General features: G+C 46.2%; 1 protein-coding gene across 2 annotated transcripts in view; it reads right to left on the reverse strand.

Moving 5' to 3' along the window:
- Positions 1 to 24,509, reverse strand: part of EYA2 (EYA transcriptional coactivator and phosphatase 2) — a 201,995-nt gene that overhangs the window by 33,668 nt on the left and 143,818 nt on the right. For both annotated transcript variants that reach the window (XM_081149090.1, XM_081149089.1), the window contains exon 9: positions 23,873 to 23,956. In XM_081149090.1, coding sequence (XP_081005216.1) covers positions 23,873 to 23,956 — 84 coding nt within the window. The remainder of the gene's footprint in view (positions 1 to 23,872; positions 23,957 to 24,509) is intronic.

The following is a 24,509-nucleotide window of genomic DNA, read 5'->3' on the forward strand; positions in this document are numbered from 1 at the left end:
CAGCGCCAGGGCTCAGCGCTCCGCGTCCTGGCTGGATGTCGCGGCGTCGAGGACACGGTGAAAAATGAAGCGAAAATGAGGAAAACAAACTGCTCGGGGCCAAGGAGGGAACCACGGCGTGGCCTGGGAAAAGGTTCTGGGGTGTTTTCACGGGTTACTCGGGCCCAAGCCGTCCCCCCTCTGTATGACTGAGCGCCACCCCCCTGGGCTGCACACCCGCCGCTGATGCCCGCCCTCCGCCCGCGGGGCCAGCAGTGGGCACGGCTGCCACCAGCCCTCCGCCCACGGGGCGAGCAGCGGGCACGGCTGCCACCAGCCCTCAGCCCGTGGGGCGAGCAGCGGGCACGGCTGCCACCAGCCCTCAGCCCGCGGGGCGAGCAGCGGGCACGGCTGCCACCAGCCCTCAGCCCGCGGGGCGAGCAGCGGGCACGGCTGCCACCAGCCCTCAGCCCGCGGGGCGAGCAGCGGGCACGGCTGCCACCAGCCCTCAGCCCGCGGGGCGAGCAGCGGGCACGGCTGCCACCAGCCCTCAGCCCGCGGGGCGAGCAGCGGGCACGGCTGCCACCAGGCTCACCGCTGGAAGGGCTGACTGGGGAAAACAGCAACCCCCAGGCCAGGACATGAACAGGAAAAGCAGCTATTGGGGACAGAATGGCTTATCTGTGACACGTATTTGTGTCCTTATAAGAAGGCAAATACTCTACGCTGATAAAGCTGAAATGCTGATTGACACTGGGAGGAGAAAGCTTATGTGTGTGATGGGGCAAGGATGAGAAAAGGGAGCTGAATCCTCGCCTTCCAGCTTGGGAAGCCGGGGATCATGCCTCAGTAGAAAAAACACACCCAGATGCAGTAACTTAAATAAGTTACTTAGAAATTTGGAGGTAAATACCCAGAGAATCAGCAAGAGTTGACAGTTGTCACCTCTGGGCAGAAAAAAAGGAGTGGGGGTCACTGGGGACTGCTGTTTTCCATTCTACTCCCGTTTGGAGGACACGATGAGTTTTAAACTATATGCATATAGTTAGAGGCATAACTATATTTCTTGGACTAAAAAACGAAATAAAAAATAAAAGAACATTCTCAGTAATTCCACTTCTCATTATCTATCCTAAAAAAAGCCCTATACATATGAACAAGGGACATGTAAAAAGATGTTCCTTACAGAATACAGAATTGTTTGTAAATAGCAAAACACTGGAAATGATTTAGCTGCCCAGCCAAAGGAGGTTAGAGAAATAAAATATAGTAGTATATTCAACAGTGGAAAACTAAATTCAATTGAACGAAACGAACCTGATTTTCATGTATTAACATGGATACATACAAAAAATATTATTGCATGAAAGCAGCGCTCTTCTAAAAGTTATATACTGCATGTTATTACTACATCCTAGAAACACATAAAATGTTCCTACATATTTTTCATGGGCACTTATACATTTATAAATATCCTAAAGGATATACCCAGAGTCAGAACAGTAATTACTCCTGGCAGGCAGAGGCAGGGACAGGAATTAGAGGTGATGATGATCGAAGTAAACTTCAGCATTATCTAGAATATTCTAAAATTTGATAAAAGAGAAGGGATCCAAATAGTTATTGTATAATTAAGCCAGTCCTGGCCGGTGTGGCTCAGTTGGTTGGGTGTCATCCTGGGCACCAGAAGGTTGCTGGTTCTGCTCCTGGTCAGGACCCACGCCCGGGCTGCAGGCTCGATCCCTGGTAGGGGGCGTGCAGGAGGCAGCTGATCCATGCTTCGCTCTGGCATTGATGTTTCTCTCTCCCTCTCCCTCCTTCCTCCCTCTATTAAAAAAAAATTAAAACAAAAATTCAAAGGTGCCCAAATGTTTCTGAGGAAAACCTTAGAAAACCTATCTATTCCTTAAGCATTCTTGTAATTTCTGGTTTTCCTAAAATCCGCTTGCATGTTGCTTATTAGATTGTTTCTACCTGCAGAGGAGAGACCTCCTTTCAAGGAACTTGATAAAAACTAGTTGTACAAAGGCAGAAAAGTCTGGAATAACCCAAGAAAAGCACAACTGTCCCAGGAGTTAAGTAACACAGTGTTACCCTGGGCCAGGCCACTTTATCCAAGTAGAAAAATGTTTTTCCAGGGTTGCAGAGACTGAGAAACTAAGGAAAAATTTGTTGGAGACTCAGCATTAATAAATGTGAAATACATACGGGCAAGACAAAAGCCATCGGTTTCATCGTGAGCTGCCTACTGAATACATCCCTAATATACTCCAGAAACACACTGTCCTGGTCTGTGGGCTTCAGCCACCCTGCGCAGCTTGGAAGGCGAGGACCTTCTGTCTGACCTAGCACGTCGCTCAGTGAAATGAAGCCTAAATATGGGAGCCTTCACACCATGTTTCCCAGCCAACAAAAGGCCACTGACCCACTCAAATCCACTCTGATCCCTCTGCCATCTACCGTTGCCTGAGGATGACATGAGACAGCACATGTGTAAACACCGGCCTGATACGCAGCCAGCTCCGCACGTGCCGGTCACTGTCAGAGTCCCCCAGTCCCCTGCTTGCACCCTTAAGCAGAGAACCTGTTCCTGCAAACCCAGCAGGAACAGCCACGCAATCAGATGGTACCATCTCACATGAAATCCATTTTCTTCATCATTACATAGTCTTTGGAGTAAAGAAAAAACCCCAGCAGTGGTTAATTTCCTCAACAAGTAACAGCAGAAAGAGATTTGCTTTTAAGAAATGATCTGAGAAGAGGGAATTTTCCCAGAACAGACTTCAATCTGTAACTTGTCCGTCCAAGGACTGTGCTGGGGGCTCCAGGGAACATCATTTTCGAGAGTTTGCGAGTGGTTCTCTCCCAGTGAAGGGGCCAGTCAGACTAGGGCACTGCAGGTCTTTTCAACCTGCCCTAATGTCCTACAGGTCCTCAGGGTCGATTTTGATGATGGCGGGGTGGGCTATGCACCCACTCACTTAGGAGGCTTGGAGCACTGGACACCCTGCCCCAGCCAGGCCGCAGGCGGATGCTGAGGACCTGGGTGCAGCTCGGTAACCTGAGTATCATGCATCCTTGGTGAAGTTCTCTTAATTAGAGGTGGTGGGGACTTTCACCATATGGACCGCTCTCAGATGTGCCTTGGGGATCAGTAAGTTATCTTGTGACGTATGGTTGCATTTCCTGGATGGAGGGGAGAGGGTAGGAGTGTAAAAAAGAAAGTCTTTCTAAGAACAAAATTAATCTGATGTCACACACAAAAGAGGAAAATGGCATGTGGATTCCTGGAGGTTTCAAAACCCGAACACAAAGGTTCACCAAGGTTCATTAAGAAGAGAGCAGTTGTTTTCTATCAAGGGTCTCCACCATCTCCAACTTTACAAGCTCCCCAATTTAAGATGTATCCCTAGAGGTCTACTTCCCAATCCGCACAGATTAGGAGGCAATTGCTTTCATTAAAAAAAAAAAAAAGGTCCAAGATTTTACAAAAAAAGTTTTTCTGAGTTTTCCAAATTTTATAATAGATGGTTCTAAAGGGTGTAATTCAAAGAAGTGAGATCCACATACTGTTCGGCATCACAACCCTTTGAACAAAAGAAAGGCACACCCCACATTCATCTTGAAATTGGCTTCTATGGCTGTGGTCTTTCGGGTTCTTTCACAGCTGATTAAATAATAATAATAATAATAACAATAATAAAAAAACAATGATAATACCTAATCTTGATTGAGTGCTTTGGAGTATAGGTGAAAAAGGTGGGCTCTGAGCCAGACTGCTTATAATCCAGGCCAGTTCCACCTCTTACCAGCTAGATGACCTTATACAAGTTAATTAACCTCTGTGTGCCTCAGTTTCTCACCTGTGAAATGAGGTTACTTACCTCACAGGGTTATTATGAAGATTAAACGAATTTTTCAAAGTGTAGGTAATAATCCTTTTAGTAAAAGTTTACTTTAACAATGAGCATTAAAAAGGAAAAAAGAATGGAAGAAATACGAGAGGATCCAGGGGTCAGTAAACTATGGCCCACAGCCTGTGCTTGTAAATAAAGTTTTATTGGAACATAGCCATGCCCATTTGTTCATGTATGTTTATAGCTGCTTTTGAGTTACAATGGTAGAGTTAATAGTCACTACAGAGCATCCCTTTACGAAAAATAGTTTGCCAACCCCTAGAATAGATGACAAAATGTCAGAGTACGTTGTATGCAGTAATGGTGAACTTCTATTTCAGTTGGAGCGAGTGTGTGCTTATATTGCTATTTAAGAACTATTACTGTTGTTAGTATGAAACTTGTTCATGGTCACCTGTAAGAGGCAGTGTTCAGACTGGAGCTCAGATCTGATCTGACTCCAGATTCCACGTCCTCTGGTTACGCCATGATGCCTGTTCTGGTTTCCTTGCTTTGAGGGAGTGTCTGCCTTCCACGGCCCAGCTGCATGACAAGGCAGAAGAGCTCCCCTCTGGAATATCCAGATGTCCCAGGCCTCTATAGTATCTAGTGGTCTCCACTTGAGCTGAGCCATTTAGTTGATTTCATTTGCGGTCCCTGTCTGTGCAGGAAAGTGTTAACTCAGCAGGCTGGGGTTGCTAAACCCTGCACAATCCTAAGAAAGGCCTGTCTTCAAGACTGGCCCTTGGCTGGCTTCTGGTAGATGAGCTCTGAGCCCCGAGGCGACGCAATCCCAGTTGCTCCAATAGTTCATGCTAACAATGTGATTTATGGGGAACACCTGTTTTTGTTCTGGGGGGTTGGCTGAGTAGCTGAGGTCAGTCCCAAAGGCATACATGCCTATGTCACTGACCCCAACAAGACCCTGGACATCAAAGCTCAGGTGAACTTCCCTGGTTGGCAACACTTCCCACGTGTTGTCACACATCAGTGCTGGGAGAATGAACTGGAGTGTGGGTGCTCTGCTGGGAGAGGACACCTGGAAGGTTGTGCCTGGCTTCTCCTGGACTTCATTCCATATGCCTTTTCCCTTTGTTCATCTTAATCTGTTTTCATTGTAATAAACTGTAACTGTGAGTATAAAAGCTTTTCTGAGTCTTGCAGGTCCTTCTAGCTCATCAGGCCTGAGGGTGGTCTTGGGAACCCCACCAGTGTCTTTATCGGACACCTTGAGCAAGAGGTGGCATGATATTGTGGAGATACATAATTTCCCTGGAAATGAATTTTCATGTCTGTAAATGAGCAGTTAATCATTTTTAGTAAAGATAATACCCAGGATGATCTTACAAGGTAGGCCTGGCCAGAATCATAGTGACTGGTTCAGGGATGGTCACGTGGCCAATGGGAGCCAATGAAAACTGGCTCTAGGACTTCAGCTATAACTGTTGGGAAAGAGGAACCTTCTTAGCCCAAGGGTGGCTGAGCTGATAGAACCTAAGCTTGAGGGTGCTGGCAGCCATCCCTGTTACGAACACAGGCAGAGCCTTCCTCACAGTGCACACATATTCACATGAAAGTATTTGGGGATCAGATCCCACTGCTCCTGAAGTCTACTTCTGGACATTTCAGTTACATGAGCAAATACATATTCCTTTTGGGCTTAAACTAATAGATGCTGAGTTTCTGTTGCTTATAATCGAAAGATTCTTGACTCTGCCTTCCACTCCCCCAGGTCCTTAGAAAAATGAGTGTTTCCAACATTGGAAATGTCCAGTGGGCAAGCTCAAGTGCTTCTACACATTTTAGCAACAACCAAGCTTTGCCAGGCAGTGCTTCAGAAAGACTGAATGTCTTCTCTTCTAATGGCACCTCTAATCCCCCCACCCCGTCTGAGTTATTATTTTGCCTTAGGGCATGTCTGTATGCTGTTATTAAAAACCCAGTGGCTTCCCATGGCCTCTGAGTAAAGCCAGCCTCCTTCAGTGGCCACCATTTACTTCTCCACTCCAGCCCATCTCTCTGCTCCTGGAACATGCCAAACTTGCTCTTGCCTCAGGGCCTTTGCACTTGCTGTTCCCTCTGCCCAGAATTTCCTTTCCCCAGACACTTTCAAGGCTGGCTCCTTTGTGACACTCAGTTCCCACAAAGGACTTCTCTGACCATTCCATCTGGATGAACCCCAATGTTGACCCTCCACTCACTCTACATCCCATTATCCTGTTAGAGTCTGAAACAGCACTTATCACTGTATGAAATAACCTATTTACTTATGATTTTTGGTGCTTCTACCTCAACCAGAAGGCTCTATGAGAGCTTTTGCTATGTCTCTTGTACCCAGAACATAGTCTAGTACACAGCAGGTACTCAGCTAAGTATTTTTTAAACGAATATATGAATGTGTGTGAGCTTCATGTACATTACTACAGTTCCTCCTCAAAATATCTTTTCCCTATTTCACAGATAAATTAAGACTCAAAGCAATGAAGTGACTTGTCCAAGGTCACACTGCTAGTAAGTGGCAGAGCTGGGATTCAAACCCAGGACTATCTGCCGAAGAACCTCCCCCCCTAAATCTTAATAATTTTACTCACTGAATAATATGGCTTTGTAGGAACTAATAATATCAAATAAAATACTTTATTAGGGAAAAGAAGGTTAAGGCAGATTATCATCAGATTTTAAAAAAATAAATGCCCGATTAAAACTGTCTACTTTTAATGAAACGAATGATCCGTTGAACGAAATTACACTTCCATCGCTGGAAGAAATGACAAGCAGCTGGCATGTAAAACTCAGCCCTGATTCTCGACTCCAGTCTCTGGCTGGCTTTCTTTCCTAATAACTGCTGGGCTTCACAGAGGATATAAGGAGGGCCCGGGGATGGGAAAGACCTCCCTTATTGCCTCTGAGCATCTGTGCCTTTCATTTCCTGGACTTGATATGGAAAAGCCAAGCTCCCTTGTTAAACCCTCACTCCTCGCTGCCCTCCTCCCTGCCCCTAACACCAGGACTGGCTCTCCGGGAACCAGACACCTTGGTGAGATTGGAAATCAGATCACTTTAGCTGGCCCTGGAGGGCTCCAAATCCCTTCTCTGCTCCCCGGCCTTTCCCCCCACTTACTGGTAGCCTGTAACTTTTTAGGATATCATCTTGGGAGTCGAAAAGAGGTGTGATGTGGAAAGACCCATTTTAGTAATCAATTTTAGGGCCTCTCTGGGTCCATTAATGGTGTCAAATGCAATGTTTCCAAAGCAAACTTTCAGAAAGAAACCAACCAACCAACCAACCAACCAACCAGCCAACTAACCGAGCAAACAAAAAGCAAAACCAACTCTATGTAAATGCTTTCTCGTTCTCACAGTGACCTCAGGTCAGCTGCTCCCAGGCCTATGGCACCCTTGTCAGGGCTGTCTCGGGTGGAATGCCATGGTCAGTCCTTCGAGATGAGGCCAGGAAAGCCCAGAGTCTGTACTCCGAGATGCCTGAATTCTGACATCCTACACACTAAGCTCCCTGCCAGTTCTAGTGCTCTGAGCAGGCCCAGTCCCAGCTGCGGGCCCTCCCGGACCGTGTGCTTATCTTTCCCGCCCCGAATGCATCTCTGAGTTCCCAGAGAAAGGTCTTGGTGGCTCCAAAGAGGCATCCAGAGAGTCCTGACCACTTCTCAACACGAAGCTTCTTGGATGATGAACTTAGTTAACCCTGCTCTGCGCTCCTCATGAGGTTTTTCTGAAGGAAACTTGTATAACAAGTAGGGGTGGGTGTCTGGGAACTGGGAAGTGGTCGCCAAATAGTCCTGCGCTAGCAAGTTCATCCAAAGCTGATGTTTGGGTGGGAACTGTTAGCTCCTTAGATGTGTCTCTGAAAAACTTCTGGTGGCCTGGTTAACAGTCAAAATCACTAAGATAATTACTTAATTATTTTAAAGAAGCGGTTTGGCTCAGTTCTTTACAGGGTCTGATAGGTGGGTGCATTAATATTGCTTTGTGTGTTTGTAAAATGTCTCTCGAATGAAAAGTGTGAGCCTTCAATAAATCAAGGGTCTTCAGCCTCAGCACAGTTCACATTTGGGCCAGAGAGACTGTCCTGTGAACTGTAGAGTGTTGAGTAGCCTCCCTGGCCACTACCCACCAGATACCAGCAGCACCCTTCGCCCAGTCGTGACAACCAAAAATGTCCCTAGGCATTGCCACATGTGTTGGAAGCAAAATGACCTCCACCCCCTGTGGAGAACCACTGCTCTGATTTTAAAATAATGAAAAGGCTTGGTCCTTACTGTGAGTCAATCAACTTTGTACTTGCAGAATGGGCAACCTTATTAATGAAATTGGCTTTCTAACTAAGTGATGACCTAAATTAAAAAAAAATTTAATCTCACAACCAGCTGAGTGGGAGATGCTGTTTGCCTGTCTCGCAGGGCAGTGAGACCCAGTGAGTTCAGGACCATCGCTGCAGCCAGAACCTGTCTGCAAACCCAGGCTCTGCCCTTCCTGCTAGAAGGTGGGCGACTCGGGGCAAGTCACTGTGCCCGTTTCCTCGTCGGTACACGTGGGTGGCTGTAGTCTTTATCTCCTGAAGTGCTGGGGAGAGCAGGTGAGCTGATATATTACGGAAAGCTCTTCCTTCAGATGCGTGGAGGGCCCAGGGCAAGCAGTCCTGGCTGGTGAGTCCTTACTCACAGAACGGCTTCTTAGGGGCTCACAGGCCACGTCCAGCACTTGCACCTGGCTACCCTTCTCTCAGGTATCACCTGAAGGCAAGGTCGGGGGATTAGCGCAGGGTTGGGGCTCGGCCTGGCATGTTTCCATCCAGCCCTTGCTTGTCATCTCAGCGCGCAGGCTGCCGCGAGCCAGGCTTGTGTCTCGGTGGGGCCCTGTCTGGGCTTGCAGACTTTTGCAGCAAAGAGCAGACTTGCTTGCCCCGCTTTTCTTCTGCGATTACCCTGACACCCCAAACTTCAGGACAATGAGCTTCTGCACCTCCCCTGGAACGGAGACCTCCCCCCCCCACTTAAAGAAAAAACACGCACACATACAAAACCAATCAAAGCCATAACACCATGCAAGCCAACTGGGTCTTTAAAAAAAATCATTGCCAAGTAGCTGTTTACAAGCTGAACAAATAATTACTCTGCCACAAGGAAGAAAAGTATTAATTAAAGCTATTCATTAAACCAGCCTCCCTATTCTGTGGGGCTTATCTCTTGGAAGTGTCAGCCAGAGGTTAGGGATGGATTAACACACAATGGAGGGCTTTGCCAGTTAAATCTCCTCCTTGTGGTTAGCTTTGAATAATAAAGTTGTCATTAAAAGAGAGAATTTAATGGTTTTAATTGGGTTTAATTACTTGGAAACTCCTGGAAAACAGATCAGCTTGTTTAAAAGAGGAAGACAAGAAAATGATGGTTGTAAAGAAGAAATAGGCTGATTCACATGTTTGAACAGTCAAGTTAAAAAAGAACCACACCAACAACCTGGTTTCTTGAGCCGTTTCACAGGAGAACACAGAAAACAGAAAAGACCTTCTTAGCTCAGCAAATGGGTCTATTTGTACTAACAAGAATTTTGCCAAAAGAGCTGTAAGATAAATCCCGTCATCATGAATCACAAAAGAGTCAAGCTGACTACAAATGATAAAATCACGGTCAAATTCAAGAGAACAAAGAAAGATGTCTCAATGGGTTTCTCTTTGGGAGCTTTACACAACTGCTCAGTCTCTTAGATTTTTTTTTCCTTTGAAAAATGTTCTTTCAGCTGGAGGTATTGAGCAAACTTTAAAGCGTTTTCCTAGGATATAAATTTAAAGACAAAACCAATAAATAAATAGATAAACGGAGCTGTGAAGGTGGAATAGGGAACCAACTGTCCTGATGTGCCCAGCGGAGGGGGTTCTTGGGGACCTTGATTTTTAAAATGTAAAAGTTCCAGACAGACCCAGATGAGATGCTCACCCTAACATGTGCAGGACTGAGGGGCATTTCAGGGCATGGAGTTTAGAGAAGTTCATTCCAAGTGCCTAGAACAGAGCCTGACACTCAGCAAGCATTTGCTGAGTCTGTCCAGCATCCACACTCCTCATCAGCGCTGAGTCTACTGCTTATTGTTATTATTAATTATTAGTAGTGATACTTTGGCATACCTTTCACAGAGGGGACATTCTTACACAACCAGCAACATGCTTCTAAAGATGCAGTACTTTAAAAGACATTTATTTATTCATTATCATTTATCATGATATTTATTAATTTAGTTTACAAAAGCTGTTTACTGTGTACCAGGCATATTTCTAGCATGTCACATTAGCTCATTTAACCCTCCCCCATAGACCCTACGAGGTAAGTACCATTGCTATTACCCATGTTACAGACATGGAAACTGAGGCATAGGGAGGCGAAGTGACTTGCCTGAGGTCACCTGGCTAGGGAGTGGAGCTGGCTTTGAACCTGAGCATTCTAGCTCCAGAGCCCATGCTCTAGACCAGAGGAGGGTGAACTTCTTTACAAAGGGCCAGATAGCAAATACTTGAGGCTCTGTGGTCCATACCATCTCTGTTACAACTACTCAACTCTGCCATTGTAGTGTACAAGCAGCCATAGACCATATGTAAATGAATAGGCATGGTTGTGTTCCAATAAAACTTTATTTAAAAAAACAGGTGATTTGGCCCACAAGATGGATGTAGTTTGCTGACTGCTGGTGTAGACCATTATGCTAACTGGCTCCTTGCTCTCAGACATTGAAAGCCCTTTGCCGCAGGGAGCTTGCATTCTACTGGAGGGGGAGGGCCATGAAAAACTAAGACATTTCATTTCAGACAGTGACAGGCGTTCTGAAGAAAATGAAACATGAGGATTGCTGGAGCACGAGAGAGTCGCCTGGCATGGGGAGTGTGTCTGTTTGTGTGTTTGGTAGGGGACTACCAGAGAAGGGTGGTCAGGAAAGTTCTCTCTGAGGAGGTGACATCAGAACAAAGACCCAAATGAAACAAAGGTGCCAGCCAGGGGAAGGATCAGCCAGTGCAAAGGCCCTGAGTCGGGAACAAGCTTTGTGTGTCTGAGAAGCACCCCCACAGTGTAATGTCTGACACGGGGAGAAACAGGTTGGACTGAAAGTTTGAACTTGGGGGCCTTGTGATTGGCTGTGGTCAGCCCAGATGCAGAGGGCTCAGAATTGCCTCTGGAGTTCTGGGTCTGTTCTCTTCTCTGACACTTACTAGTTTGGTCGCCTTGCCAGGGCCTCAGTGTCCTCCTGGGTAGAATGATGATCACCATGTCTACCTGGTTGTTATGTCTTGAGGACCAAGGATATGACTCAGGACCCAGTACCTTACATGTGGGGAGAGATTTATAGTTTTTATCCCTATAACTGAAGGTGTCTAGATCTGGCTTATATGCTACTAACTGAAAGTCACTGTAAAAGTAAATACTTGTTTTTTGGCTCCAGACACATAAATTTGACAATGAATGAAATGGGCCAATTCCTTGAAAACCACAAACTGCTAAAACTCACCCAGGATGAAACAGCTACAAGTATTAAAGAAACTGAATTCTCAGTTAAAAACCTCCAAAAAAGAAGAATCCAGGCTCAGGTGGTTTCAGAAGAATCAGCACCAGCTCTCCACAATCTTGGCCAGAAAATAAAAGAGGAGGCCACACTTCACAACCTGTTTTATATGGCCAGTATTTCCCTAACACCAAAACCAGGTGAAGAGAGTATTAAAAAACGAACAAACGAAAACACCCTAGCCTGGAAGGTGTGGCTTAGCGGTTGAGCATCTCCAGGAGATCGCAGTTCAATTCCTTTTCAGGACACATGCCTGGGTTGTGGGCTCGATCCTCGGCGGGGGTGCGTGCAGGAGGCAGCCAATCAATGACTCTCATCATTGATTTTTCTATCTCTCCCTCTCCTTTCCTCTCTCTGAAATCAATAAAAACATATTTTTAAAAAATCCTAATTTTTCAAGTAAAAAAAAATGTTCATCTTTTTGGTAAAAGCTCTAGAAAGTTTGCGTTCCCTCAGCAGTATCCACAGTGCCCTTTGGGAAACATACAATTCTCAGGCTGGTCTTTTGAGGTCAGTGGGGCATGACTGGTTATTCCATTTTATAGATGTATAAACCTCTACCTGGTTCCAAAATATTTTCACCAGCTCCAAAAGAAACTCCATACCCACGAGGCAGTTGGTCCCCAAATGATCTCTATGCATTTACCTATTCTGGACATTTGATATAAATAGAATCACACAACGTATGACCTTTCGTGTCTGGCTTCTTTCACTTAGCATAACGTTTTTGGGTCTGTCCACATTGTAGCTTGGATCAGAACTTCACGCCTTTTTATAGCTGAAAAATATTCCATTGTGTGAACAGCCTATGATGTGTTTATCATTCATCCATGGATGGACTTTTCCAAAGGGATTCTTAAACTGTATATTTCTACCTTGAATTAGGCCCCCTCAGGGGAACTGCATGGGAGTTTCCCCCTCACCCTGCCATGAGAAGGGCCTACAAGTTCACTATTCACAGAGGAAGTGTGGGAAGCAGGCAAGGTGGGGGGAGACCTCTTATTTTGCTGTCAAAGTCAACCCTAATACAACCACCTTGACACCTTCCTACCATTCACCAAGTGACACCCTCATCCCCAAAGGCTCACGGGATTTCCAGCAATCTTTGGACAGCTCAAGAGCCCTATTGTTGGGAAATAAGTACCGTAAAAAGTGCAGGTGGGGCGTTGGGGGAGACAGCTTCTCAACATGCTAGTTAAGTGTAAAGGAAAATTGTTCCCATTATTTCAGTTTGCAGGGTGCCTGGGATATTTTTTCACCACTTACCATTGTGAGCAGCAACCCCTATATTTACAGAAGACAAAAGGGCTTCTCACTCCAACCCAACCGGCAATTTGTTGTAGGGTTTGCATAGGAGACTTAAATCCCTCTTATTACTCTTATTTTTTCAGATGCCCTTCAGCATTCACTGAAGGGTGGGGCTAGAGAAGGGAAAAAAAAATTGGCAGAAGAAGCCTGGGGAAGCGGTTGGCATGTGTTAGATTTGTGGGCGGGAAATGAGGAGCCCTCAGGAGTCTTAACTAGCCCGAAACTCTCAACCGAAGCTGAGCGATTCTGCGAGCTCCCTCTCCAAGCAGCAGAGCGCGCGGCGCTTCAAAGGAAATCTTTGCTAATGAGCACTTTTCTGACAACCCCAAACCATCTCTAAAATATATTTTATGTTGGAAATAATCCTTTAATGCTCTAAAATATATAAGCAGAGGCACTTGGCATGGAAGCCCCTGGCTCAGGGAAGTGCTATTACAGGGGATTAAATCTACAAAGGGTCCTACCCCCCATCCCCCAGCCTGTGGCCCCTGCAACTGTCATTCACCTCTAGGACATCTTTCAAAGCTTCCAGCCTCCTCCTCAGTCACCCCCGCCAGAATGACAACTGCAGATGTCTGCTCCTTGCCCTTCCTGGATGGAAAGAAGTGACGAGTTAAGTCACCAACCCTAGTCCTACAAAGCAAATAATCATTGCTGGAGAGGGCCAATCAAAGTCATCATTTCTTTATTAGCCACAAAGACTAAATGCCTTTTACTTAACCGAAAGAGAGCTGGAGGGGGGAAAAAAAGATTTAAATACAAGGTTTAACCCCCAGTGGGGGAAAGAAATCTCCGACTTCCTCAGAAAATCTTTTCCAAATTGTATTCATCTTGACTTAATCCACATCTACCGAGTGAATTAGGCAGTATTTATTTTGAAAATCTATTTTATAGAGTTCCAAGGACTCTGTTTTCCTTGGGCAGAGCTGGAGGCCGCTGCGAGGGAGGCCCGGCCAGGCCTGAACCTTCCAAGGTGCTCGCCTCACATGGCTAACACAATGTAAATAAACACAGCTGAGCCCGGAGAAACTGCAAGGTTTTCTCATTAAAGAAATAAAATAAACAGATGTCCTTAAGCACTTTGGCTTGTGTTTTGTCAAAGGATGGAAAGCTCTAGATGGCTGAACAGCAGAAGGGAATTAGAGCTGCATCTCAAGGTAGATGGGGGGGGGGAGGGAAGAAAAGGAAAGAATCTGCGGTCCCCCGAATTAACTAATAGTCCTCCAGAGAGGGCACTTTTGATTTGAACCTTAGCAACTTCTACAAATAGTTTTTAACTGTGGGGTCATAAAACCAGGGTTTTTTATTTCTTCTCAGTTTGTAAAGCAGTAACGGACAGGCCAGGCGGAGTATCGCCAACTGGATCTGATTGAATCCCGATGGCACTGCTCTGGGGCCCAGATTCCAGAACCCAAGCCGGGATCCCGTAATAACACCGCTCAGGGATGGGTGGTTCTGGAGAGGACTGCGGCTGGGGGCTGGTGGCAGGGGCACAGGAGCCAAGATCTGGCCAGGGGCTCCCTACCCAGCCTCTTCTAGGTACACAAGAGGCTGGCTGGGCCCATGAGCAAAGCTGTCACCAAGTGACTTCATGGCTTACATCTTGCTTCACAGGCTCATGTGTGAAGGAACCCCCTGGAGGTCAAGTCTACACGTCCATTCCAGCCCAGTACCTCTGTGATGGGACCCGAGACTCTGCGTTTCTAACAGATGCCGGTCCTGGACCACGCTTTGGGTATCCAAGGGAGCTTATGTTACCACAGGGGTCTGGCAGTGAGGAGGTTCAGCTCTGATAAGAGCCAATCATGAAGTCTGAGCATTCAGACCCCCTCGATGTCTTAGTCTGGGTCCCCCTGAAGCAGACCCCCCAGCCTAGGATTCAAGTGCAAGCAGTTTACCTGTGAGGTGACCCTTGGAAGGATTGGTGGCAGAGCATGGATGTAAGAGGGAGGGAGAGGCAGAAAGTCAACAAGGGTGGGTCAATGAGTAGGTCACTGCTGTGGGTGACATGTGGGAGACAGTGAAGAACATGCCAGAGTGTGACAGGTACCCAGCCATCATGTCTATGAAAATGGGGAGGCCACAGGGATAAAGGTGGGGCCTTAAAGACGCTGCTAACTGAAAATTCAATCCCAGCCTTTTAATGATGATGACGCTGGTGCCATTCGACAATCACGTCACACACCAGGAAACGAACACTTGCAATTGTGTTAGGCCAGCCCCATGGTGCCGTGAGCCACCAGTCGGGCGTGTGGACCTCGTCAGAAGGGTTGGAGGCACTTTGCTGAGGGTGTGACACTGGATGAGTGTCACTGCTTCCCTTCTATTTGTTGGAAGAGAGAGAGCTGGTGGCAGGGATTTAAACCACACTGAGTGACCAGGATGCCCAGCCATGACTACAGATCCCCAAAACAGATGATCTTTAGGAAGTTGATAGCCTGCATTTGGGGAGGATCCCAGAGGCATGGTTTGGAACCACCTGACGAAGCTTGGAATCCCACTGGAGGGAACCAGGAACACTTATGTCCCAGAATCCACCACACAGAGGACCAGAGGGCGAGGGGACCAGTAATCTCCGCCCCATGTATCCCACATACTCTTGGCACAACCTAGTCTTGGAGGGTCACAGATGTAAATGCCGTGGCAGGTGAAGGAGGCACTACACACGAGTGGGACAGCTCACGACCCCCAGCGGGGTAGTGTGTGGAAACTCCACCCCAGGGAGTGAGGGGGGCTGAGGTGAGCCCCTGGGCACATGTCCTTTCGAAGGGTCCCCACTCTTTGAAACTCAGGCCTGGTGTTGCCATACCTTCTCACTTTTGAAGTGTCCAGCTTTTTATATAAAATATTCAGCTTTAAAAATATTAGCAATGATTTTAGAACTTAAGAAAATGTCAGGGGATCCAGCTAAACCTGTGTTCAGACCAAATCTGGCCCTGGATTGCCAGTTTGAAACCTCTAATCTCTTCAGATAGAGCAGGGCACCTGGCCCTTTAAAAGCAGGATGTGGAAGGAAGCCCTGGAAAGGATTCTGCTCAGGTAGACAACAAAGGTCACCTGGCTCCATCCCAGGTTCCCCACCTGCTAAAGTGTCACTGGCCCGAAACCTAGAGGAGCCACTTGCTCAACACTCCATGGCCTCTGCTGAGCCCCTGTGGTGGCCAAGCTCTGAGTGAGGCCAGACCAGGTGGCACCCAGCATCCTGGCCCTCGAGAGATGCTGCCAGGCCCCTGTCTTGTCACAGTGTGGATACTTGTTCCCTTGAGAGCAGGCATCCTCTAATCTCTTTTCTGCAGTGCTTGCAATCATACACACTGAAAAGTCCCTATCACAAACTATTTATTTATTTGTTTATTGAGCAAATATTTGTCAAGTGGATGTGCCGGGCACTGCTGGGTGCCAGGGGATGAAGCTATGAACACATCAGCCCCAGCCCCTGTGCTCTCAGAGCTCACAGCCAAGCAGAGGAGTTCATTCCAATGCCTTTTCATTTTCAGCCCGAGGACATCCATGTGACTCCTGGGGATGCAGCTTAGACACATAGTTAAGAGCAGTGGGCCACATCCTGGCTATCATTCCTTCCAAGCTGGGTGACCTTGGCTGAGTCACTCTACCTCTCTGAGCCTCAGCTTCTCCACAAATGGGGATAGTAGGAGAAGCCATGCCTTATAGGTTTGTGGTAGGGATTCAATAAGAGAGAAGGGGTGAAGCTCAGAGTGGAACCTAAAGGATACTTGCCACACAGTTGTCTGTGCTGGTGGGGAGTTGGGGGAGCCTGGTGTACTCCCCGTGGGGACTGGGAATAAGGAAAACATGGAACTTTGGGTTCAGAGCAGCAGTTAGAGGCAGGGTTTCTTAATAGCAGCAGGATGGACATCTGGGGCTGGATAATTCTCTGCTGTGGGGGCCATCTGCGTGTGGCAGGATATTTAGCGGCATCCCTGGCTTCCACCCACTAGATGCCAGTAGCACTCCCCTAAGATGTGACAACCAAAAATGCTACTCCTGCATCTGAGAGCCGCTGAGTTAGAGCCATGGGGTTGGACATATGGCACTGTGGAAGGCTCTAAACCAAGAGCAGAGGGTGAACCGTGAGAGGCATGAGGTACTAAACCAAGGCCATTGACACATATACAAATCAATGCGCACAAAAGGAAAACGCACGCTTACAGGAAAGCGAACTAAAAGCTACACATTAAACCACAGGGAGGGGAGGGAGAAGAGCACGAATGGGTCTAAAAGGAAACACACACCTGTCCCTACGTGAAACAAGAAAGGGGCCTGTGCGGGCAGAGATGCTGAATAACTCGCTGTCTGCATTTGAGGTCCAGCTTGGAAGAACACTCATAGCAGAGCCCTTGGCATACAGTGGACACGCAAAAAAGGGGAGGAGAATTTGTCCAACAGGAATTTTCTAATTGGTAAAAGAGGGAGAAGAGACCACGTCCCTTCAGAGGGAGACCATGGACAGAAAACAGAACATCTCTGTGGCCCAGGGAGCGAGAATAAGGAATCACGTTGCATCTGTGGTTGGTTCTGCCTTCAAAATACATCCAGACTGCTGTACTTCTCACCACCCCATTGCAACCACTCCTTCCAAATGACTATCATCTTTCAGCTGGACTGATGCAGTAGCCTCCTCACTGGCCTTCCTGCTTCCAACCTTGCTCTTCTATTGTCTACTTCCCCAGGGGAGCAGCCAGAGGGATTCTTTACAATTTTAGCTCAGATCTGTCCTTCCTCTACTCCAAACTGCCATGGCTCCCGCTGCAGAGCAAAAGCCAGTTGAGTTACTACTCTTCCCTTTGCTTGCTCTGCTCTAGCCACACTAGCTGCCTTCTTGTCCTTCAAATCCACCAGGCAAGCTGCTGCCTCAGGGCCTTTGCACTTGCTGTTCCCTTTATTCTTCTACCAGATATCAGTTCCTCCACTTCCTTCAAATCTTTATTAAAAATTCACCTTCTCCATGAGGCCTCCTTCCATGGTCACCTTTCCTTAAATTTACTTTCAACCCCTTCCCCCTGCTATACTTCATACACTTCAAAGGACACTATAAGTAAAGTGAAAAAATAAGCTACAGAATGAGAGAAAATATTTTCAAATCATTTGTCTGATAATGGACTGGTACCCAGAATATATAAAGAACTCTTACAACTCAACAGACAAATAACCTAATAAATGGGCAAAGAATTTGAATACTATAACTATTTCTCCAAAGGTATTACAAATGGTTAATAAGCAACAGAAAACATCATTAGTCAGTCAACATAATTAGTCATTAGGGAAATACAAATAAAAATCACAATGAGATACCACTTCACGTCCACTAAGAGGTCGATAACCAAAAAGACAGACAATAACAAGTGATGGTGAGAATGTGGAGAAACTGGAGCCCTTATACTTTACTTATGGGCATGAAAAATGGTGCAATTCCTCTGGAAAACAGTCTGACAGTTCCCCAAAATGTTAACCTAGAGTTACCATATGACCTAGCAATGCCACTCCTAGGTACATACCCAAGAGCACTGAAAACGTACGTCCATGCAAAAATTTGTACATGAATGTTCCCGGCAGCATCGTTAATAACAGTCAAAAGTGGCAGCAACCCAGCCGTCCACTGATGAATGAGACAAAATGTGGTACAATGGAAAGTTATGTGGCAATAAAAAGGAAAAAAGTACTGATGCAGCTACATGGATGACTACTGAAAACATTATGCTAAGGAAAGAAGCCTGACACAAAAGACCACATAATGCATGATTCAATTCATAAGAAATGTCCAGAAGAAGCAAATCTATAAGGAGAGAAAGATCAGTGGTCGTTGGGCTGTGGGGAGGGGGAAGTAGGAGTGTTTGTTAATTGGCATGGGGTTTCTTTTTGGGTGCTAAAACATTCTAAAATTAGACGGTGGTGATGGTTGCACAACTCTGTGAATATACTAAAAACCACTGAGTTGTACACATTAACTGTAAATTTATGGTATGTGATTATATCTCACTAAATATCTTATTAAAAAAACATGCAACTGGACCTAGAGTTGAGTTTCCAATTGGTACTGAGCTGCCTGGAAGGCAAGTTACAAAGAAGGAGTCTGGGCTGCCCCACTGTGAACCCAGGACTGCTGATTAATCCCTCTTAGAATCCTGGCCACGGGCAGAGACTCCTGACCACCTTGCATTTGCCTAATCTCAGCTGGAAAAAACAGAGTTCAGGGACAGGGCGGGAGGAGGAGAGGTTAGGAAAGAGGTGGCAGTTGCTGGCTGCTCCAGCTCTCCAGGGAATTTCTAATGGATCCACAACATGTGGGAAGGTACAGACACCAAAGGGATGCTCTGGCTCTGAGAACTGGGTAGGACGAAATGGAAAGGAAGTGGAGAGATGACAGCCTGAGCAGCACATGCTCTGCCTGGGAACAGGAAGAGAGCCCAGTTTCTGTTTTAAAACTCAAACGCTCTGTTTCGAATCATTCCTTAATCATTTTAGCTCTGTTGGTCTTATTTCCCTAAGTAAACAGTGAGTCGCCCCTTTGGTTGGGACCACAATCGATATGATTTCTGCTTCCTGTACCGTGCTCAACACAATGGCCACAAGCAAATGGCTTCTGATCCTTGGTGTGGACGTACAGGGGTCTTGGCCTTCAGAGCCAATTCTGGACCTCCACAGTCCTCACTCTTCTGGAAAGAGCACTTCAGTTTCCTTTGGGGGACCATTCCTTCCTCAGTCCATTCATTTGGTAGGGATGGAGCTGACCTGATTCTCTACTCTCTCCATGCCAGAAGTGGGCTCTTGATCTAGGCTTGCCAATCAGAGGCACAGAGGTTGGTATATGGATGGGTATTTGACCCAGTTAGATTCGAGCCTGGGAGTTGTGTTGGAATCTGGGAAGCAGAATCTGCTTTTTTAGTTGGGATTGCTGAGAGGGAGTCACTATATGAAGAAAGTTGGCTGAGGGGTGCAGAAACACCAAACTGAGAATATTGCGTGAGATCCTGGATCCAGCCCAACCTGAATCCCACATGCCCCTGGGTTTTTCATTTCTTGTGATCCAATAAGTTTCCATCGTAATTTAAACATTCCATGCTTCAAAGTGAGAGTCCTGTTTTATACTAGCTATTTTTTCCTTTAATTTTTTAAAATTTTATTTTTATTGTTGATAATACTAGCTATTAATAATAAGCTCCACAGGACTGCAGCTACTGGAAAAGCACAAAGAGAAAGAGCTATGGGCTCATAGTCAAGGCCATGTATTTTAGCTCTCTTATAAATATCCTGACTATATAACCTCCCTGTGTCTTACTCTGTCTGCAAAATGGGGCTCACACTCTCCTGCTCCTTTAGATCTTTAACTTCTTTGACTTTCAAGTTTATAGCTATAGTCCAGACTTCTCTTTGGATTCTTAGGCCTACAAATCTAACTGAACAGAACTGATTTTATTTTCCCCACAATATTGTTCTTTCATTGTTCTTCCTTTTATTACATGGTACTTTGTGTTAAAAACTAGTAGCTGTCCTCCAATATCCATTCTTCCTTTCTCCTTCTGAGAATAATAGCCTCTGAATTTTAATGGGGCATTTGACTAGACTACATTTCTCAGACTCCCTTGCAGCTAGATATGGCCATGTGATCAAGTTCCAGCCAATGGGATGTGAGCGAAAATGATATGTGCAACTTTTGGGTCTGGCCCTTAAAAAAAAGGGACACAAAAAAATAAAAATAAAATGAAAGATAGAGGGGTGAACTCTCCTTTTCCTGTTCCCCCTTCAAATCGGCTGGAATACAGACATAGGGTAATCTATGTTTTATCTTGGCAATGAGGCCAATGCTCCAGGGATGGCAGAGAGTAAGGCGCAAGTTCCCTGGCACCTGGTAGCTTCCTTACCAGCTTGAATTGCTACAGCTTGGAGTGCTAGGCTAGGGGAATTTTCTGTCTTGTTTAATCCACAGTTATTTTTAATCTCTCTAAGGGTTGCTGGATTTAGTAAGCAAAAAATACTCATTCTTCACCTAAGAGAGAGATGGAGGAAGGAGTGGGAAATTCTAGAAGAGTAATGAAGATGGCACAGGACACCTGAGGGCTCCAAGAGATTCTGACCTCAATTTTCCCTGAGAGCACAAAAGGAGGCAAGTGAACTTGAAGTCTGACTTTCATTCTGTCCTGGATGATCTTACTCTCCTGAGCCTCAGTTTCTCTTTATGTACTATGGAGACTAATTGGGCATGTTGGTCTCCTAGGTCCTTCCAGCTCTGACATTCTGTGGCTCTGTAATTCTAGGATGAGTGTTGAAACTCAGATGCCAATGGGGGCCAGGAGGGACCCCATAAACAAGTTAAATAGGCCAGGTAGGGGCTGTGGATGGGCTGGAAAGCATACAACCCACTAAGAGGGCAGTTGCTACTCAGCTCCTGTTGCTTGCTACCTTTTGGGAATGCAGGATTGCCAGACTTTCTAATTTTTCAATAAGAGTCAGAAAACTAGATTGTTTTGGTCTGTGCAATCTCCTGATTTTTAAATGTTGGCGACAAATTCACATTTTTTCAAGCACTCTAGAGGCCAAACAAAAAATGTCTGCAGGCTGAGTGTGGCTGGTGGCCATCAGTTAGAAATTTTTTGTTTTGATATTATTTTCCTTCCTTCCTTCCTTTATTCAACAAATATTTATTTGATCCCCACTATGTGGGGACTGTTCTATGCCCTGGGGATAAAGCAATAAACAAAACAGGAGAAACCTGTTGTCATACAGCTTTCATTCTAGAGAATCATGCTGATTCATTCATGCAACAAATATTTATTGAGCAATTCTGGCCCATGCGTTGACTTGGGTTGATAAAAAAACGTTCATGGTCCCTGCCCTCATGGTACATATATCCTAGGAGGGAGAAAGAAAATAAGTGCAGAATTATAATTATAAATGAAAAATACAGTTATGGAGAGAGATGCAATTTAGATGGAGAGGAGTGGTTAGAAAAGTCGTCTTGGAGGAACTGAAAAGATAAATAAGATTTGACCTTGTAAAAGAACTTTCTAGATACAGCAAAGGCATCTGATGTGCCTCTTCCCCAGGTCCCCTGAGCTGTCATCATTCCTGTACATGCAGAGGCTTTCCCTGCCCTCAACCCATGATGGAAAGGAATCTGTAGATAAATATACCAGCACCCTCACTCCTTGGGTGGGTCAACTCTGAGGTAGCCTCCCAGGGGTCTTGGTGGGACCGAGCCCCAGTTACCACAGTAGTAACTATTTATACACGCTGCATGGGCTGCCTCCCCTTTCCTGTCTCATTTCCCTGCTCTGATTCTGGTGCTTTTTGGAATCTACCCCCAAATAAACGACCTGTACTCACAGTCTGAGGCTCTGCTTCTGGAAGAAGCCAAGCAGATATGGCAGAGAATGCAGCAGGTTCAAGGACAGAAAGCAACTCAGGATGAGTAGGAGGAGACGGGGCTGGAGAGTGGGGCAAGAGCCAGCTCGTGAAGGGCCCTGGAGGCTGGGGTTAAGGTTTGTCAATGGGGAGGCCACTGATGGTTTTTCAGTAGGGGAGTGATAGGACCAGGCTTGTGTTTCAGGATGAGTCCTCTGTAGGGGGCTGTAAAGGGCAAGAGTGGAAGCTGGGAGACCAGACAGCTGGAAGTGAAGGTAGCTGGGATAGGTGTTAGGGTTGGAGAGAGGTGGTTGGCAATGAGGAATCATATGGACCAGGTGGCATGAGGTTCAGCAAGCAGCTCTGGGCTTTGTCCCTGTCTTGAAGGAGCCCACAATTTGGTCTAAGGAGTGGTGGTGAGACACAGACACAAAAATCATCCTTAAGACGACAAAAGCCTTATACAATCCCTCAGAACCGATCGTTGCACAAGGCGTAGAACTTCAGAGTAGGCTATCTCTAAGGGCAAGAAGAAGGAAGGCATGCTTTTTAGGGAGGTGACTTGACCAGGGTGGGTAGAGAAACCATAGGACACCCAGACCCAGAGAGCAACTCACTACAGTAGCCCCTTGGAACAGCCCAACTTTTCGAAATGGTAGCCAACTCCACCGGGGTGTTTTCTGCAACTCCTGACTCTGCCCTCCTTTACCCAACAAGCATGCCGGATTTCCCGCAGGCACTGCTAGACATATTAACGCATTCCTACACTGTAAGAGATTTCTGCACCACCAACACCATTTTTATATTCTTTACAACATAATGGCAGACAATAAATCTACCTTGCTAATTGCACATCCAGCTTGTTGTACCTCCCATAAAAAACATGAGCAGCTGGAAAAGCCATGAGGTGATGTCAAATCATATTCCTGGTCTCTAAACAGAAACAGAAATATTTTCCAGGCGCTGGTGAGTCTCATGGTTCCTACCCAGGCGTGGAAGCAGCTGCCAACAGGTCGATGAGATGGTAACTCCCCAGTCCTCTGCAGCTCTGCCCCTCCACCCGCCCGTCTCCCTGGAGAGAGAGATGGAAGACGTCTGGCACATCCACATGTGGTTTGTTGGGAAGCCCTCAGAGTGCATGCAAAGAACTGGTAGGGTTTGGGTTTCAGCAGCTGGTCCACTTCTGCATTATTCAGGTGGTTTCAATGCTTCTTCCACTCACCACCGACCAGCCGATAGCATTTGCCCAGGACTCTAACTGGATGGCTCCCCAACATCATTTGTCGATGATACATTTGCAAAGCTGTTGCTAAGTTCCGTGCTGGAGCTGACAAAATGCCTCCCCCTCATCTCAGAAAAACGGAAGGAAAATTAAATTCATCTGCCGGAGACACTAAGATAAACAGCAGGGAAGGAGAAAAATAATTCACCTCATTTTATTTAAAGCTAGGGTTACTGGTTTGGGCTGCAGCGTACCCTGGCCCTCTTCGAAGGGAGAGGGCCAACGACCGTGAACTTCTATCCTATCAAGTGGTCGCTGAATGCCTTCCGAGTGGGAAGAAAAGGCATGGGAGACAATAGAAGGGAAAGCTAATTCAATTTTCACATGTCAAGGGAAAATTCCATAGGCTTTCTCCAACCCAGGTGGACCAAAGGGACAGCTTTTGTTAGAGAAACTGCCTCATAAACTGCCCCCACAATTCCCAGGACAAATCAGCTGCACACACAGTCATGCTGGAAAAAAAGAGAGACAAATGGATTCTTACCTTCCCGTATCTGGACGCAAAAGTCCCCGTGAGTAGGGAGTGAAAGATAATTATTGTCTCATCCAAGTCCCACACGAACACACGCTGTGATGAAAAGAGGAAGAGAATGGAGACAAATGGACTTGCTCGCCTCTGACTTAATGTCTGCAGGAATTAATTCCCTGGAGGAAGAAGAAGTCTTGAAAAACATTATCTTTAAGTTATAAAACATTCGACCTACTGACGAGTCCTTGCGTCCCCATGCAACCTCAGCTGTGTAAAGAGTATGCTGATGGCCGAGTTTTGGGCTCCTCTCAACCCAATCGATGCCAGAACCAAGAAGCCTGCTCTTGCCTTCCACATAAAAGCTCGAAAGAGGAGGAGTTCAGTCCAAAAACAGCAATAAAAGATGTATAACTCATTTGACAAAATGAAATATTACCATTTTACATTCACGGCTCCCCATAAGTCCAGCTACTTCTGACCATTTCTCTTTTTAGCAATTCTGGTGGTGAACTCTAAATAACAGGCTTATACCTTTGTTTATTGATGTGTCAACTTTGGACAGTATCTTTTCACTTGGCAATCTGAAAGATTTGGGTTTCTCTCTCACATATATGAATCCCTCTCTTTTCTGTTCAATCAGCTTTGGATACAC

This window comes from Miniopterus schreibersii, assembly GCF_964146895.1.
Source record: "Miniopterus schreibersii genome assembly, chromosome: 10".
Taxonomy (NCBI): domain Eukaryota; kingdom Metazoa; phylum Chordata; class Mammalia; order Chiroptera; family Miniopteridae; genus Miniopterus; species Miniopterus schreibersii.